At 46.1% G+C, this 19,327-nt stretch overlaps 1 protein-coding gene across 3 annotated transcripts in view; it reads right to left on the bottom strand.

The window, feature by feature from the left end:
* The window catches only part of ZBTB7C (zinc finger and BTB domain containing 7C), a 153,757-nt gene that overhangs the window by 93,512 nt on the left and 40,918 nt on the right, over positions 1 to 19,327 (bottom strand). For all 3 annotated transcript variants that reach the window (XM_072922035.1, XM_030258107.4, XM_072922037.1), the window contains one exon: positions 1,333 to 1,429. In XM_072922035.1, coding sequence (XP_072778136.1) covers positions 1,333 to 1,429 — 97 coding nt within the window. The remainder of the gene's footprint in view (positions 1 to 1,332; positions 1,430 to 19,327) is intronic.

Genomic DNA, 19,327 nt, shown 5'->3' with positions numbered 1-19,327 from the left:
TGAATTCCCTGCACAAGGCTGTGTTACAGAGCACTTGAAATGGAGATTGTCAAAACAGGAAACAACCCAGTCAAAGTCCTCCTGCCTGAGTCCTGAAAATGTCACCACACAGAGCTGCAAGGGATGGAGAAAAGCCCTCTGTTCCTGCATGGACACAGGATGCCCTGGGAGAGTGGGCAGCAAGACCCTCTGCCCTCCTGCCACTCTGATCTGAGAGCTGAGCTTTAGCCTCTGCTGAAATCAGTGTGGAACTGGTTTTTATTGACCTGGCAAAAAAATCAGCAAATCAGGTTAAAAATTATAACCCTCTATTGATTTGATACTTCTATCAGCATGGAGAATTTTGTATGGAATGTCATCTCACTCAGGAAGTCAATCCAACAGGAAATCCTTCATCCTTAGAGCTCCAGAGTAAAATCCACAGCATCCTGCTTCCTTCTTACCCCCTGTAAAACCCAACTCTGAGATCCTCACCTCTCCAGCTCGTGCTCTGTGTTTGAGCTGGCCTTGCTGGGATACAAGCACATATCTTGGGTCTAATCCTGCCCACACTCCCCAGGCAAAGCACCATCTTCATCTCCATGAAGATGCAGAGCAGGACAATGCCAAGCCCCAGGCCCTTTGATTTCCATCTATCCACCTTGGAGCAAGGATTTAAAGTTCCTCAAAGGCACAATAGTGAGGTCAGGTCTGGAGGAGAGATGTAAACCCAGACAAATAAGATGCTGAGTTTATTTTAAAAAGAAGGCTCCTGCAGCTGTAGGTTTTGAACAATTCATAAAAGACTGATTTGAACAGGCATCCATGCCAACAAATATTAATATTTTAAGCCTTTGACTGCTTTTGATGGTAGTGAATATCTTTTTTTTTTTTATATTGACTGCTTGTTTTCACAGCTCTCTGCAAGTTAACTTCAGGAGAACTTCCCAAACATAAGAGCCGGTGACCATTACCAGAATGGTGATCCAGCAATTCCAGGATGCCTCACCCTGAAAATATTCAAGTTAAGTTGAATGGGACTGTGAGGAACCTGGTCTAGTTGGATATGTCCCATTATAAGGGGCTTGGATTAGATGGTCGTTAAGAGTTCTTTCAACACAAACCATTTTGTGAGTCACCCTCTGGAAGCAAGGCTGGTATTTTGCTTTATGTTTGAGGGATCAGTGGTTTTATTGTAGTGCCCAGCCACTGATCTAGAGTGACAACCTTCAGCAGGAAAAAAAAATCCATAGGTTCATGGGATGAACAACTAGAAATGTAATTTCAGATGGTCTGTATAGTCCAGAACAGCAAATTTCCCCCATCATCCAGGCAAAGAATTAGAATAATTACCTAGAGCCTGATCCTGAAAGGTGCTGAGTGCAGTTAAGTGGTCTCTGCTCATAGAGTTGAGTATCTCAGGGGCTCTCAGCAGGGTCAGTCTTGGAGCCTGAGGAAAAACAAGATACTGTGTTAGTCCAGTTATTTGTAAATAAACCTATGCAACCTATAATTAAAAAAAAAAAATAAACCCAAAAGCAGGCCAGCCACACTTTCCTGTATGGGGAATTAATGGGGAATTAACTCAATGGTCACACAGAGCATGGCTGAGGAGATGCTCTCCAACCCACAAGCCTTCTCTGCAGATCAAGATGGATGCCTGCAGCACACAGGAGAGAAATGACACTAGGATGTGTCCACAGAGTTTCAATCCACATCCACATCCACACAACATTCCTCAGGAGCACTGTGTTACCCACGCCACCACACCTGGGTATGTCACATTGCCACACCATCCCAGGGCTCACACACCTTCCTGGCAGAAGACAAACCCGGGGTTGCCTCACCAAGGCTACAGGCAGCAGTAAACCTGGAGGTAAGAGAACTTAGCTGGGTTTCCAGGGAAGAAGATGAGGAACATTTCCCTCCCAGTGCTCCCCACGCGGGTGGGTACGGCCGTGCCAAGGGCATGACGGGGACAGGATGACGGAATCCTCCTCCACGCAGCCCTTTGTTCTGGGAAGTCCCCTGGGATGCTCAGCTCAGGGTGGCCAAGTGCTCCTTCTTCCCCTACAAGGGGAACGGATGAGGGGAGGGAAACAATTCTCTCTCCTCAGCTGCCTAATGGAAGAACAAAAGCACAGCGATCCCTTCCAAAATTGTCTTTTGAGGAACAGATCATCGAGCCTGAAGGCCCAGTATTTCTGCTGTATTTATTTTTGAACTCCAGCCTGGCAGTGTCTTTCTGTCCTTCCTCTGGGCTCTTGCAGCACCTGCCCAAAGCCTCTGGGGTCATGCAGGGCTTGCACACACCTCGAACCCCACCAGGAACTTAACACCCAGCACTTGGTACAGGTGACAAAACCAAAGGCAAGGCCCCAGACAGACACATGACAAACACGTCTCAGATATGGGGTAGAAGGGCAAGGCCAGGTTAGAACAACCCAGACAGGTAGAAGGTGCCCCTGCCCATGGCAGGAGGTGGGATTGGATAGTTGAGAGGTGCCTTTCAGCCCAAACCAGTCTGTGATTCTATGACAGCCTGTTTCAGCAGGATGCATTTGGCAGGAAGGGTCTCCCCCAACCTGATCCCACTGAAAATGGAGACCAAACTCCACTTAAGCCAAAACCAGGACAAAAAGCACCTTTGATTGTTGAGCAGAGATGGCTGCTAGGGAGCAGAAGGGGATTTCTGCTGTGCTGATTGCTCATGGAAAGTCCCTGACTGGCCCGCAACCGTGGAAAAAAGGGAAAATAGAACTTTAATACCAAGTTGGTGGCAGGCTGTCTATTTTTCTCTCCTGTGACTAGTTACCATGGATAGATTTCTGAGGTCGACCACACAATTGTTCACTGCACTGCTCCTATTAAACAGAGGATGAGCAAATCATCCCATTTGTACCGTACTTTAATTTCCAGAAATTCTTTGTTCGTTTGTTTGCTTAAATTATTTCTCTCATTTGAAGAAACAATGCAGTCTTATGAAGCGAGGGCCCAAATCTCCCGAGTCACCCTGCTGTGGTTCATTACTTCCACACTAGTTAACAAGGCCAGTAATTTCCCTAAGGTTTAATAGAAAATCCTCTTTCCAGAATGCAGAGAGACAGGACATTTTAACAAACTCACTGTATCCTGGTTATGTCGTAGGTGAGGGATATCCTAAACGAGGAACACGTCCTCCTATGGGTTAGCATTAAAAAGCAGGTAGCCTAAATGGAGTTTTTTTCATCCCAAATTACTGCCTCAGCTGGAGAAGGGGACAGGGGGTCCCACATCCCTTGCTCAGAGCATTAGCTGCAGCTCCACTGGCAACGGGTTCCTGAAGCAACCCAGTCCTCATCCCAAAATAGAGTGGTTGAAGTAGACGATACAGGAGAGGCGGATCCAAGATGGATCTGGGGTAGGTGTGGTGGAAGAGGTGGGCCTACAGCCCGTTTCATGCATGATATGGACAGCAGAGCACACAAAATACCTGCCAATAACCTGCCCTTCTCACTGGTTTTGCCAACCTATTTCCATGTCCAAATCAGTAGGAAAAAAAAAAAAACCAAAAAACTAAAAGCTGAAATAAATACAGGGGAAGAGCTTGTGAAAAAAAAAAATCAAATACATGAAACATATATACAAATACATTTGAATCGCAGAGTAATTTGGTTTGGAAGGGACCTTTAAACTAAAAAATGTACTGAAGTATTTTATATGTATATATATATATATGTATATGTAGAACAGCCCAGTAAATCTCTATTGAGATGCACATGCAGGTGAAAAGCTGGCAGTGCTGCCTTCAGTCACGAGGGTATTTACTCTACAACAGCCTCTGCAGCTCCTTAATATTATTTATACAAACAGGATTTGTCAAGCAACAACTACAGATGTTTGCAGTGAGTCTTCCTGCTTATCCACTGATAATACCGTGTGCCTGGGACAGCTGAACAAATCCTGCCACGTAAATAATAAATACACGTCTGGGTTAATCAGAAAGAGGCGGTGAGGAATCTGGAGATTCCCACAGACTCCCTGCCGCGGGGAAGGAAACAAGAAAATGCCCTGACCTAAGCAGGGGTGAGTCTGGCATACCCACAGATCACAGGGAGATCACAGGAGCTGTTTGCAGATCACTTACGGAGCATGAATAATTCAGGCAGAAGCGGCTGGGAGTGTGAGAACAGATAGATGGGAGCTCACTGCCGCTGCTTTGGCAGGTTTTATTTTATCCAGCAAGGCAAAGAAACCACGAGCCCCAGCAAAAAAATCCTCTGCCTAGCTTTGCCAGTGTCGTGGCTTCACTGACAATCTCGTGATACGTGGCAATTTACAGATTCCCAGCTGATGGTGAATGCCATCTCTCTTTCTCCTTGAGGCATTTTTGTGATTATCTGGCTGGACAGGTATGGCAAAACAATGCTTGTTTAAAAAAAAAAAAAAAAAAAAAAAAAAAAAAAAAGAAAAGTCGGTCTGCATTCTGCTGCATAATTACATAGCTCACAGAATCACAGAATGGTGTGGGTTGGAAGGGCACAGGCAGGGACACCTTCCACTGTCCCAGGATGCTCCAAGCCCCATCCAGCCTGGCCTGGGACACTTCCAGGGATCCAGGGACAGCCACAGCTGCTCTGGGCACCCTGTGCCAGGGCCTGCCCACCCTCCCAGCCAGCAATTCCTAATTCCCAATATCCCATCTGTCCCTGCCCTCTGGCAGTGGGAGCCATTCCCTGTGTGCTGTCCCTGCCTGCCTTGTCCCCAGTCCCTCTGCAGCTCTCCTGGAGCCCCTTGAGGCCCTGGCAGGGGCTCTGAGCTCTCCCTGGAGCTTCTCTTGTGCAGGGGAACAGCCCCAGCTCTGCCAGGCTGGCTCCAGAGCAGAGGGGCTCCAGCCCTGGCAGCAGCTCCGTGGCCTCCTCTGGACTCATTCCATCATCTCCTTGTCTTTCTAGTGCTGGGGACCCCAGTGCTGCATGCAGGCCATGAAACATCCACCAACCAAAAAACAAAACAAAACCAAAACCAAAACAAAAAAACCCAGTCAGCTTCCAGGCCTCCTCCCACCCCAAGGGACCTGGGAATAAAAACACAGCACCTAGAAACCAGACTAGCTTGCATCCTTCAGGCTCCTCTGCCCCTGCAAAAAACTCATGAATCAGTGGAGTTCAGCTCTGAAGGAGAAGGATGGAAACTACGAAAAAACAAAAAATGTGGGACGAACAAAAAGAAGGGCTAAGGGATATTCCCTAATCCTTACTCCAAAAGGAAAACATAAGTAGGGTTTCTCTTGTTGGGATATATTAATAGTCCACACCGAATAAATTACCAAGAGGACTGGAAGCCAGGAAGCAAATAAAAAAAAAAAAAATAACCAACACACAAGTTGAGGCAGAAGTGCTAAAAACAGATGGTGGAAGTTGAACACTGCTTTGGTGGAACCTGCAGAAATCCAAAATGCACTCTGCTGAAAGGACACTGCATTTTGCTTCTTGCCAAAGGGAAGAGCCTTGTTGTCAAGAATGGAGGGGCAGCTGTCCAACACAAGGTCAGAAATGGGAACCCAGCTCAGTGACCACCAATGAGCCTGGGGACACCTCAGCCCAGAGAGCCAGAGGGGCCAGGGAGGGATATGACAGAGAGGACCCTGCCTTGGCAGGATTTCTGAATGTCCCCAATGGCAAGGCATGCTCCAGTGCCAGTGGTGTGCTCTGGGATTGGGGAACCCTCTGGGAATTCCTGTACTGCACCTACCTGTGGTGCATGGCCCTGCTTCAATTCACCCCTCTGCACTACTGCCAGCACGGGATTTGGCCCTAAAACTGCACACCAAACTCTTCTCCAGCCCTACTGCTCTGCATGTACACCACGTCACAGTCCCCTCACACAAAAACCTATTTCTTGTTATCACACAAAATACATCTGATTGAAGACTCACAGCAAAGGACATTCACCCAAGATCAAAATACAAAAATCCCAATAAATCTGGTTCTCAGTGTGAACCACATGAGAAGCATCCAGGCAGCCACAAGTCAGGAGTGAAACTTGGTGCTACCAGCTAACAAATTTACACCTTAAATATTCCTTCAGCATAAAAATATTTGCTCTCTCTATGCTTTCTTCCATTCTTGAACTACTTAAACTTAATACTCCTAATTAAAAACTGAATTTAAACATACTTCAGCACCACTGCCAGTAGCATCTTTGGCTTAGAAAGCTCAGTTTGGAAATGCCAACTCTATGGTGTGTCTATGACACAGGCTCTAGTGCCCACATCAAGAAAACTTCACTTCAATCTTTTAGCATAAACTGACTATATCTGGTAGGGAACCTGTTTCTTGCCTTTATAGACTAAGCACAGGCCACATCTCTGCATTACCCCAAAATAATTACTTGGCCACACACCTCATTGGATCCTCAGGGCTTTGGGTTCTCCACCCTCGTATTTACATTCCATGCAGAAAAATTAACTAATTAATATACGTCTGACAGATGTTCTTTGAAAGAGATATCATGCCTTCAAAACACAAGATGATGAAAGGAGCAATCGAATAGATTAGACTGACCAGAAAAGCAGGATTGTAGCATGACAGTGGAAAGCACAGCTTTTAGTCTGTCTCTTGATATTTATATGGTTTTATTTGCATATCAAACTATATGCCAATTAGCTGTGTATAAATCCGCAATGAAATTATGTTGTGCAGCTCTCCAAAGTGAAGAAAAGTCAGGGCTGGGCTGAATAATCACCCTTAACTCTGGCCCTCCAGGTGTTCCCACTCCAGCTCACTCCTAATGACCGTGTACTCCCAGTAACACAACCGTACAACGGGAATCTTCTGCAATCACACGCATGTATATGCAGCATTTCCATACACTGTAAGCTGCTTTGTGTGTTTTTTCACTCTCCTCCAGCTAATTACTCCTGGAGAAAATAAGTCTGAGAGGACAGACCTTCTTTCTCCCCACAGCTCCCTGACAGGAGGGTGCAGCCATGGTCAGGTTGGGCCCAGCTCCCAGAAAACAGGGGTCAGGATGAGGGAAAGGCCTCAAATTGCACTAGGGCAGGTTTAGATGAGATACTGGGGAAAATTTCTTAATTAAAAGTGTTGCCCAACTCCGACACAGGCTGCTCATGCCAGTGTTGGAACCCCTATCCCTGGAGGGATTTAAAAGCTGTTTCAAGACATTGGGTCAGTGGTGGCCTTGGCAGAGCTGGGAGAATGGTTGGACTCAATGATCTTAGAGGCATTTTCCATTGTAAAGGATTCTGTGATTCCACCATCTGCCAGCTGCCCCTTGCCTCAGACTGCAGGGCAAGTTTTGCCTCTGTTGAGGCTTTGTGTAACCCTGCAGGAAAGTGGGGATCCTGCCTGAAGAGCTGTAGGCAAGCCTTGAAGGAAACAATACCAGAGATGTATGCTCTTATTTTAAATATCAACTGGAACGTGGGGGTGCAATAGCCTGGTCCAGGAGCACCACTTAGCCAATTGTGCTCTGGAAGGGGTGTGCACTTGGAGTCAAACTGGCTGCCTTAACAAGGTCTTTGTGCTCTGCCAGGTATCTGCAGAAAGCATCATGCAAAGCTGGAGCCCAGGGGCCCATCTGCAGTCACAGCTCACTCCAGTTCCAGCCAGCACTGCCTGTAAATCAGGACATCCACCCTGCCCATGCAGGCAAGGAAGGGTCTGGGGAAAAGGGATTCCAGACATCTTCCACTGTCCCAGGTTGCTCCAAGCCTCATCCAGTCTAATCTTGGACACTTACAGGGATGGGGCACCCACCACTCCTCTGGGAAACCTGTGCCAGTGCTTCAACCATCCCCACAGCGAAAAATTTCTTCCTTACATCTGGTCTGAATCTCCCCTTCTTCAGTTCAGAACCATCATCCTTTGTTCTATCACAACAACAATCTTTTTTTTTTTTTTTTTTTTTTTTTTTTAAGTTGTAAGCCCCCTTTAAGTACTGAAAGGCCACAATAAGGTCTGTCCAGAGCCTTCTCTTCTTCAGGTTGAACAATCCCAGCTCTCCCAGACTGTCTGCACAGGAGAAATGCTCCAGCCCTATCAATGAGCCTGCATTGCTTGGGACCATTTTTTGGGCTCAGCAGCAAGTTTGACTAATTTGAGTGACCAGGCACATATTCAGACATAAAACATTAATATGGAAACAAATCAAAAGCAGTCTGGCTGGGCTCTTGCTTTCAATTCATTACATAGACTGAAAAAGGAAAAATAATAAAAAAAACCAATAAAAGTTTTTATCTTTTCTAGAACATATGAAAAGGTACAAATTCCTGACTGACTGCAGCACCTGGGCTGGCTGTGCTGGTAATTGGAACCAGCGTGTTTCACTTCCCGGGCATCCCATTCACAAGGGAGAGAAGGAAGCATTCAATTTTTCAATAGGAAATTTCATCACCAGAAAACAATCCACCTTCCTTGACTCCAAAGAAGAGCCCAAGGATAAGTTTTCTCCTCGACCACAGCTTCAGCTTTTCTGCCAGAGCTGAGTGCTCACGCCATCCCAAACCCATGAGACTGCCTTCAACACTTCCAGCTCTTTCTTTTGTTGTTTTTTTTTTCCTCCTTCTAACACATTGTTTTTCTTTTCCTTTGGGATTGCTCAGAGGTCCAGTTTGCAACTTTTCTTTCCACAACCAAATGGGCTAAAACAAGCCTGGATTTTGTCATGACAGTTTTCCTTAGATTTTTAGCTTTCCACCTCACAGCAGACCTGGGACTTCATGGAAAGCACCCAGGTGTAGCCGTGGGCCATGCTAACATCAAGGGGATATTTGTGGGACATTTGTGAGGCAGAGCACACTTTAAGTGGGTTTTTTTAAACGAGCCTAGTACCCCCAAGCCATATGGGACTGAGCAAAAATCATGTTACACCAACAGCTTTTCTTTAATAGCATTTTCAAACTAGTTTTTCATTCCTAAAGCTGCTGTCTTAGCACAGAGTGGAATAAGGCTTTGAGGCCACAAAAACCCATCAGACACTCCAGCAGGACTCAAGAAACCAAGCAGCAGGCAAAGGGTCTGAGCAGAGTGGTGGCAGATTAAATGTAGCACCAGTCAGCATAAAACCAATGCAAAAAAAAAAAGCCCTTTACAATGGTCCCTGTAAGAACTGTAAGAATTAAGTTCCAGGATAAATAGGCTCAGAAGCAACCATCCTGTGCTTCTGCATGCACAGCTCGAATTTAAAAATCCAAGTTACTTCTCCTTGCAACACTTACTTGTAAAGTTCTTTTTCTCCTCATTATTTATCTTCCCACCATAATAGCATGTTTATGCACTCATAGAAAAGCTGAATTATTAGTCTTCTTCGCCTGTTTTCTGAGTCATCCCTGACTTCCTCCATCTTGGTATCTTTCACATCCAGGACCAAGAGGGCTGAACAAGAAAAGTATGACAGCTGGTGCATGGAGGAGCTCCTCAAAATCACACCAAGCTCCATCTTCACACCTTTACTCTCCCTCTAATCTCTAGAAGAAGGTTGTCACAGAGCTATTCTTGACCAATGAAGACAAACAGCCTTCTAATGCCCATTCCAGCACTGTTAGGGTACTTTTAGCTGTAATCTGGGGTTTTTTTAGCTGCCTTGAGCTGATCCCTTGACAAGGGGAATTTTTGAAGCAGACTAGGAAGGCAGACCTGGAGCAAGAACTGATGGCAGAAGGGGCAGGAGATGGGCACAGCTGAGGTCAGCAGCACAAGTAAGATAAGGAAAACAGCACAAAATCCATATGGAATCACATGGAATGCTGGATGCTGAGATATTTCATGCAATGGAGCATGAAACAGCATTTGCTGTTCCTCCACTTCAGTAAAAGATGAGGAAAAAGAAACCAGAGTAAAGGTTCCTCAATCAGTGCTGAGTTAAGCATGGGATGCCTTACACAGCCCCATGGCAAACATAAAGTCTGCAGCATCCAAGCACTGAAAGAGCCCTCAAGAAGCTCCTGGTTCACCCCCAGCCCAAAGGAGGCATCCCTGAGGACATGTAAGAAATATCTGTTGTAGTTCAGGACTGCCAAAGAGGAATCCACAGTATTGACAGGACCCTGCTGTCTCACCTTTCACCTCCTCTTTAGTGGACCTCGTATCAGTGTAAAGACCTTTCACTGGATCCTATTAACACCTAAAAAAGCCAAGAAAATCTGGCAACACCCACCTCTGCTGGACTTCATCCTGGCCTTGACACACACAGCTTGGTCCCTCCTGTTGGACACAGACGCCGAGTCCTAACCCAGACCTGAACACCAGATCTCACTATTCTCACTCAGCTCCAAGGATCACTCCAAACCCCAACAAATTCTGAGGCAAATTAAATGCATCTATTTTTGTGAGCCGGGATCACTTTTGTTGAGCTTTTCTTAGAAGTCATTAACCATGATGGGCAAAACACAATTCCATCTCGCTCCTCTCCTGCCTCTTCAAAGGGAGGATGGCAGCACTTGAGCCACTGCCTCACTGATTGTCCTACTGTTCCACAAAGTGGTTCCTCTCCAGCAAATTGAACACTGAGAGCCTTCACAGAGCCCCAGACAAAGGGCCCAGTGACTGCTTCTGGGATTATTAGAGGGAAGCAGAAAGAAGCCTATTACAGGGTCTTTGTGGCACTAAATGTTGACAGCTGAAAATAATGGATAGGACAAAACAGAGCAAAGATGATTTAAATTAGGCAGCTCCCGGGAAATGGTGCTCACGCAGGCTTCCAAAGGAGAACCTCCATTTCTAAGCACTGCTAACCCCCAGGTGGGTGTGCATGGCCCCTCTGCAGCCCACACACACACAGACACAGCCCTTTCCAGGTGCTCTGCAGAGCTTTTGCTCAGTTTGCCAGTGGCCACTGTACCCTACCCACTAGGGGATGGAAAAATGTATAAAAGAGCAGCACCAGCCACAACTCATCAGTCCTTCAACACAAACAGCCTTTAATTCCTACCCACTGCCACAAATTCAGGGACCTGGAAGGAGGGATCTACACATCCACATTCCAACAATCATTACACAGCTCCTCCAAAGATTCACTCCTGTTACAGGGGTTTGATACAGTTGGAATGACAAAGGCTCTGACAAAGCTTTAATGCCACCTCATGCCAGTCCCAGCTCTGTGGGACACATGTGGGGCTCATTTTAAGTAACAGGCACCTGCCACCTATACACATCACCTCCCTCTTGAGAGGGCAGCAATCAGAGAATCACAGAATCATGTCAGTTCAGAAAGAGCTCCAAGATCATCAAGTCCAAGTTGTGCCTGATCCCCACATTGTCACCAGCCCTGAGAGCACTGAGTGCCATGTCCAGGCCTTCCTTGGACACCTAAGGAATGGGGAATCCTGCATCTCCCTGAGAAGCCTGTTCCAAATTTTTAATCACCCTTTGCGTGACAAAATTCCTCTCATCCAACCTCAGCATTCCCTGGTGCAGCCTATGTTGTCTCCTCCTGTCCCTGTCCCTGGAGCAGAGCCCGATCCCCCCTGGCTGTCCCCTCCTGTCAGGAGCTGTGCAGAGCCACAAGGTCCCCCCTGAGCCTCCTTTTCTCCAGGCTCAGCCCCTTCCCAGCTCCCTCAGCCACTCCCCACAGGACTTTCCCTCAATGCCCGAGCCATTCTCAGTTTGGACAGGAAAGCACAAGAGGGGTGGAGAGACACACACATTGCACATGGTGAATTTGTTGGCTCTCTGGGCTCTATAGATTCAGTTATGCTGTGGCAACAATCTGTCTTTCCAAGAACAGCACTTGGGTTTTATGACCTGAAGCACCACTCAAAGCAGCTCCTGAACATCTGAGGATGCAGCCCAGCCAGCCCTGTACTCACCCTACAGTGGATAGCTTTCACCCTGTTGAAAATGGGTCCCTGGGCAAGGAGCACCTTCACAATTATGGGGTTTCACACCTTTCTTTACCTGGGTGTAAACAAGGATATACAAGCTGCTGTCCTGTTTGGCCACCCAAAGCCCTGGGACAACCCAGCAGCAACTGCAGGGTGACAGTGGGACTGATCCTGACAACAAACACCCCTGAAGCTGAAGGGAGGAGCCTTCAAAAGTACTCCTGGGGGTCCCCCACCACCAGCCCTCTGCTGGGACGCTCTGGGGTGTCCCTTCTGCAAAAGCTGCCACTGCAGTGCAAGGGAGAGAGAGGTTTGGCATGGGATAAGGGTCGTGGACATGGCAGTCAGAGCTGGGAATGTTGCTCTGGATTTGCACAGCATCTGGATCCTGCAGCAGTATCAGCATGTGGTAGTGGTTGTGACAGAGGTGGAGTAGGGGGAAGGATAGATAAGAATGAGAGAAAGGCAGGAGAAGGAGAGGAAGGAGAGGAAGGAGAGGAAGGAGAGGAAGGAGAGGAAGGAGAGGAAGGAGAGGAAGGAGAGGAAGGAGAGGAAGGAGAGGAAGGAGAGGAAGGAGAGGAAGGAGAGGAAGGAGAGGAAGGAGAGGAAGGAAAGAGGGAAAGAAAGGAGGGGAAAGAAGGAAAAAGTGGAGAGGAAGGAAGGCATGGAGAAGGCAGAAGGCAGAAGCTGAGAAAGAAAGAAGGAGAGGAGGAGAAGGAAAGGAAACACCGAAGGAGAGAAAGCAGAGGAGGACAAGAAGAAGGAGGAGGAAGAGAAGGAAAGAAGAAGTCTTTGAATTCATTGTGGAGCAATGCCTGAATACATCTGACACAAAACGAGACCACAGCACTGTTTTCCCCCCCGAGACAGTCAGTAAAGCAGCTCACCTCCTGTCTCCTGCTTGGCACAGATAAGCAGCATGGAAAACCCCGGAGAGGAGAAGCACAGACGCGTTACGGCAGAGAGACGCTGCAGCAACACCGACCAGACACTCTCCAGCAGCAAAGTGCCAGGCAGCACAGGAGGGAAAAAGCTACCTGCTCCCATGGACATGCCAGCCTCTCCCTTTCAATCCCTTTTGTGAAAAAGGTGACTCAGGAAAATTGGAAGGGAAGCTGGAGCGGTATGAAAGTGGAACAAGACGCCATCTGTTCTCAAGCCTCGCAGCTGGAAAGGGCATAACCTGCCCTTGGCGTGGCTGCAGGGGACACTCTGGTCCAGAGAGAGGATTTGTAGGCGAGGACAAAGCTGCCTGCTGGGTTTCCTCTGCTGGGATTCACCCAGCAGACACAGACACCCCATCACTGAGATGGAGCAGAGGCTTCACCCTGCTCCCACCCCTGCCCACGAACCCCTGTGCAATGTCACATCTGGAAATATCTGCTTAGGATATTCGTTCTACACTGCCCAAAAAGACCAGACATAGGTCAAGATGTGGGCATGAACCACCTCTGAAAGGCATATCAAAATGTGAATGTGCTTCTGATACTGTAGTGGAGAAATTCTTATTTGGAATCCTCATCTATTTCTTACAGTGTTACATCTGTTTTTTACAGGACCACAGTCCTCACTGTGGATTTGGAGTCACAGCTCAGAGCAGATGTTCATGAAGCTCAGGCGGAAAGGTGAGCAAGCCCTCAGCTCAACTTGTGCTTCACTGTAAAGAATTAAAGGGAAAGAATAGAGAAAATAAGATAAATAAAAAAACAGGAAGCAAAATAAAGGGAAAATTGAAAAAAATAAACAGGAGAGAAAGAGAGAGGAGGGGAAGAGGGAAAGAAAGAGGGAGAGAAGGAGAGAAGGAAAGAGAGAAGGAGAAAAGGAAAGAGAGAAGGAGAGAAGGAAAGAAAGAGAGAAAAAAGAGAAAGAAAGACAGAAAGAAAGACAAGAAAGAAAGAAAGAAAGAAAGAAAGAAAGAAAGAAAGAAAGAAAGAAAGAAAGAGAGAAAAAGAGAGACAGAGAGAGAAAGAGAGAGAAAGAAAGAGAGAAAGAGAGAAAGAGAGAAAGAGAGAAAGAGAGAAAGAGAGAAAGAGAGAAAGAGAGAAAGAAAGAAAGAAAGAAAGAAAGAAAGAAAGAAAGAAAGAAAGAAAGAAAGAAAGAAAGAAAGAAAGAAAGAAAGAAAGAAAGAAAGAAAGAAAGAAGAAAGAAGGAAAGAAAGAAAGAAGAAAGAAAGAGAGAAAGAGAGAAAGAGAGAAAGAGAGAAAGAGAGAAAGAAAGAAAGAAAGAAAGAAAGAAAGAAAGAAAGAAAGAAAGAAAGAAAGAAAGAAAAGAAAGAAAGAAAAGAAAGAAAGAAAGAAAGAAAGAAAGAAAGAAAGAAAGAAAGAAAGAAAGAAAGAAAGAAAGAAAGAAAGAAAGAAAGAAAGAAAGAAAGAAAGAAAGAAGGAAAGAAGGAAAGAAGGAAAGAAAGAAAGAAAGAGAAAGAAAGAAAGAAAGAAAGAAAGAAAGAAAGAAAGAAAGAAAGAAAGAAAGAAAGAAAGAAAGAAAGAAAGAAAGAAAGAAAGAAAGAAAGAAAGAAGGAAAGAAGGAAAGAAAGAAAGAAAGAAGGAAAGAAAGAAAGAAAAGAAAGAAAGAAAAGAAAGAAAAGAAAGAAAGAAAGAAAGAAAGAAAGAAAGAAAGAAAGAAAGAAAGAAAGAAAGAAAGAAAGAAAAAGAAAGAAAGAAAGAAAGAAAGAAAGAAAGAAAGAAAGAAAGAAAGAAAGAAAGAAAGAAAGAAAGAAAGAAAGAAAGAAAGAAAGAAAGAAAGAAAGAAAGAAAGAAAGAAAGAAAGAAAGAAAGAAAGAAAGAAAGAAAGAAAGAAAGAAAGAAAGAAAGAAAGAAAGAAAGAAAGAAAGAAAGAAAGAAAGAAAGAAAGAAAGAAAGAAAGAAAGAAAGAAAGAAAGAAAGAGAGACGGAAGGAAAAGGGGAAGAAAAGAGGGAAAGGAAAGGGGGAAGAAAAAGTGACAAGAAACAAAGAGGTAAAGAGAAAGGGAGGACAAAAAGTAAATAAAAAAGGGTGAGATTAAGAAAAGAAAAAAACTAAAAAAGAAAGTCAGCAAGCAAGACAACTTAGAGAATTGATACCTTCCCAACACAAAAAGAACAACCTCGAGTCACTTTTTCTAAAAGTCTGAGCCCTTCCTAATAAGATGCCCAACAGGCTGTGAATTATCCAGCCATAAAACTTCCACTTGCATGTGACATTTGCTGGTAGGAATAAATCAGGGCAAAGAAAAGAGGAGCCGCTTTGGAGTTCAATGAGTATTATCCTAATTCTAAATGTATTAGCAGCGGTCTGAAAGCAGGACATTGTCATCCAATCAGACGGACAATGTTCATAACCAATGGTAATTTGTAGGACGCATAATTTGCTACTACCAAAATAGCACAGCATGTGGGGTTTTTTGCCCTTTTTAGTCTATAGCTGTGTCATTTCTTCTGGCTTGTTGAAAGAAATCTGCTTTGCACACGCGGAGCAAGAGCTCAGACCTTCAGCAGCTCATAGAAAACAGGTGGCCAGGCGTCAGGGGAAATACAGCCTTTCGGAAAAAGCTAATAAAATAAGCAGATGATTATAGAAAATGGAGATGAAACTGGCTTCTCTTTCAAAAACAGAAAGTCAGAAAAAAATAAGTTTAGACTGAGTAAATGCTGACTGAAAATACACCCTGCCACCACCTCTCTGAGTCTTAACAACAGCAACAGAGTTTTCACCTAAAATTTAAAAAAAAAAAAAAATTAGGAAAAGAATAACCATCCCCTCAGGGCTGACCATCCCCAAGCTGCAAAGCTCAGCTTCCCCAGGCTAACCTGGCTGCTGGCTCAACACCAAGCAGGCTGGGAACTCGGGAAAGTCAGGCTAAAACAGCAGATTGCTGTCTTAAGACTTCGTCCCTGCCATCCTCATCTCCCCATCGGACAACAGCGCACAGCACTTACATGAAAGTTGAAATTTGGTCAAGTCCCAGTCCTTTAACTTTCCATGGGGATAATGTTAGGAGGCACCTCTCCTGCACGCTCCAGAACCACTTGCTTAAACTGTCGGTTATTTCATGGTGGAGATTCACCCAAAAAAAAAAAAAATAGAAGGGAAAAAAATAAAGCAAAAAACCCACCCCAGAAAAATAAATGCCTGTATCCCTAACAGAGCAGCAGGGTGGAGCCAGCACACCCTTATATTTAGCTGCAGGCAAAGCCTTAAAGTTGTAGTGCATTTATTTTCCATCAAGCACATCAATGTACAAGATAAAAAACTCCCCAAACTCCTGCTATTTGCCCCATTCTGTCTTTCATGGGGCACACTGGGATTGTAATCACTGTTTTATTTTTATTTTCTGAACTCAGGAGCCTTGGGATGGATCAGAGATTTCAACAAGCTCAGCTGAAGTTACCTCAAGCTCAAGTAAGTGCAGTAGTTTCCCACAACCCTGGGAAAATAAATTACCAATTTTTTTTTTTCCTTACAGTGGAAAAAGGTAGTTACCAGGCATAAATCAGACCTCATATTTAGAAAATGCTCCACGGGCAGAGTGGCGGTCCCAAAGGCTGTGAATCCATCCCATCTCTACCTGCCCCAGCAGAGCAAGCCTGGGTGGCAGCCAAGGTCAAAGCCCATCTGCAGAGGGCACAATTTGCCGGGACATCCAACACAAACAGACACGGGGGAAGAAGGGAAAAAACCGGGATCTGCTCCCAACCCCTCCCGAGGCCACATCCATCCCGAGCCACCCCAGTGCCTCCCGCTGGGCCCCGCAGTCCCTTTCATTCCCTGCCAGCCCCCCGGGCGCTCCAGCAGATGCCGTGCGTGGAGCTGCAGCCTCCTCTGCCAAGGCTGGGGGACGGCAAAAGGCTCGTAAAAAAAAATTTAGCATCTGCACTTGGCCACTCGCACAGCTGCACCGTGACAGCCGGGCCTGGAGACGGGGCTGTGTGCGGGGGACGTGGTGGGGGAAAGGGAAATGAGTCCATCACGCTACTGCAGGAGCTGCCACTGACCTTCCAGGGAGCCTTCCCGGAGCTTCAGGGAATTCACTGCGAGGACTGAATAGGAAATTTCATCTTTCTCAGCATTTTCCTTTAAACCGTCCAGCAAAGCTAAACACGGAGGAGCATTTGAAAACCCTCAAGAGGAGAAATCAATCTTTTGCTTTCCAAGCAAGTGCTTACAGAACTTGTTTGGAGGCTCATCTCATTTTCTCTTTATTCCATCAGAAGGGTTGTTCCCCCCAACAATCCTAACCTCTGAGAGGAGGACAACCCACAACTCCCTTCATGAGGATTCACATGCTCCAAATGGGACCCACCAGTGGGTCTGCCCTGCCTTGGATTACAACATGGAAGCATCCACCAAGCCCGCACTCTCCCATGAAATCCTGCCTCCACTTCCAGCAGTGCTCCCTGTCACTGATGCTTCAGCAGTTTTGACCCCAGAGTCAGTTTTTACCCTGTATCTTAAGAAAATTTGGAAAATATTTCTCCTCAGGTGCTCTGTGAGCAGGAGCTGGCATCCCTCCTACACCTCTCATGGGGGAAGGGGGAGGTGCCCTGAATAAAGGCTTTGCCTTTATTTTGTGGCTTTACCCCCAACCAGATTAATTCCTACATGAGATGAGTAAGGTAGGAGTGAAAAGCCATTTTTACTATACATCTGACATTTCAAACCGAGAGGCCATCTGGGATCTTTTCTTCTCTTGCACTCTGTAACAGGAGCTGACATTTATCCAGTGGCAAAAAAGAAGCATCATCATGGACTTAAGGGCATCAGATCAGCCTTTGGAATTATGCTGCCCAACCCAGCCTCAGGAACAAGCTGCCCAGAGAAATGGTTCATATCCCACCCTGGAAACACTCAAAGCCAGGTTGGATGGGCATTTGAACAACCTGATGTTGTTGAAGATGTCCTTGCCCATGACAGGGGGATTGAAACTAGATGGTCTTGAAGATTTCCTCCCATCCAAACTGTTCCATGACTCCTCTCCAAAGCAGTCCAGAACTGTTTGCAGGAGTTCCTTAACAGAAGATCATGGAATGGTTTGGGTTGGGAGGGACCTTAAGGATGATCCAGTCCAACCCCCTTCCATGGGCAGGGACACCTTCCACTATCTCAGGTTGTTCCAAGCCCCATCCAACCTAGCCCTGGGCACTTCCAGGAATGGGGCAGCTACAACTGCTCTGGAAAACCCAGAACAATGAGCTTTTCCACCAGGTTTCACCATGTCAAAGCGACAGACAGGACATGGCCTGTGAGACAGCCACACCAGATGTGATTAGAAATTGGTAATTAACTCATGATGCACACAGCAGAGCAGCTTTTCTTGCTGCACAGACCAGCTCTGGAGGGACACCCTGAGGAAGAAAACCATACTCTGTCAATGTACAGGCATTTGGAGACAGCCCAACAGCAGATCTCTTGACTGAAGAGGACGCGATTTGTTTGTTTGTTTTGAACCACTGGTTGCCATTGCAGGACCTCACACTGGGCATCTGTCCTACCATACAATTTGCATGACAGATGCTCTTTCGTCTTTCTACTCATTGAAACAAAGTGGGTACTGAATGAAGGCCTTTGAGGCCAGCAGGGGCTTCAAATATAGTCAGTGTCCAGCTAATTCTGCAGGGCAGTGTCTCCAGCTTCCTCCACCCCCTCCCTATTTATGTTACAGCCATACAGATCCATTTTTGCTGACTGTGTCCTTGCCCTCCCTCTGCCCACGGCAGAATTTCATTAATCCCACTTTGCTGGCTATGGTGGGGACAAACATTCTCTTATTTTTATTTTGTCCCTCCCCTCTCTACCCTCAGCTTCAAAATGCCTTCAGAGATTCCTCCCAGGTACCCACTCATAACATCCCTCAGCGTGACCTAGGGAGAGGCAACATTCTGGGGCCAAATTTCTAGTTTCTGCTAGTTCCTAAGTCCTGGTACCAAACTAGCACATTGTGTTGGAGCACACTGAGCATTTGGCACCTGATTGCTGAGGACCAGGAGCCCAGCCCAGGACCAGAAGGGATCTCACCATCATCACCACGGTGCAAACTCTTCTAGGGAAGATGTAGCCCTTGAAGGCAGCAGGGTTAGGAGAGAGAGCTGCCAAAACAGAGTTCATGTCCTGCAGTCACACTGGGGTGAGTCACTTATTAAGGAAAGCTGGAGACAGACCTCTGCATCCTCCTCATCCAGCACCACCTTGCTCTGCAAAGCACTGGCAAGATGGTTTTTCCCAGCACACGAGCTCTGGGGTGATGCCTAAATGCTCCAAAGTACCAGCAAGAATGGCTGTGAGGAAGCTACCAAGGTTCCAGCTGCCTCCTCTCCCCACACAATCTACCATCAGCAGAGACACACTCCAAGGAGTTCATCAAAAAGGGAACTGGAAAGAATAACATGCTCAACTCTTATTTACCTGGGTGGGAGTTCGGCACTTCATGCCATCAGTCCTCTCAGAAATTCCAGCTTAACTGCTACAATGAAAAGGAAATATTTTTCTACACTGGGGTTATTACATGTTGCCATAGTGGCATGCGTGGGTGTGCACTTCGATATTAGCTAA

This window comes from Taeniopygia guttata, chromosome Z (assembly GCF_048771995.1).
Source record: "Taeniopygia guttata chromosome Z, bTaeGut7.mat, whole genome shotgun sequence".
Taxonomy (NCBI): Eukaryota; Metazoa; Chordata; class Aves; order Passeriformes; family Estrildidae; genus Taeniopygia; species Taeniopygia guttata.
Note: the sequence above shows the minus strand (reverse complement) of the source record. Positions and strands in the feature narration are given on the sequence as shown.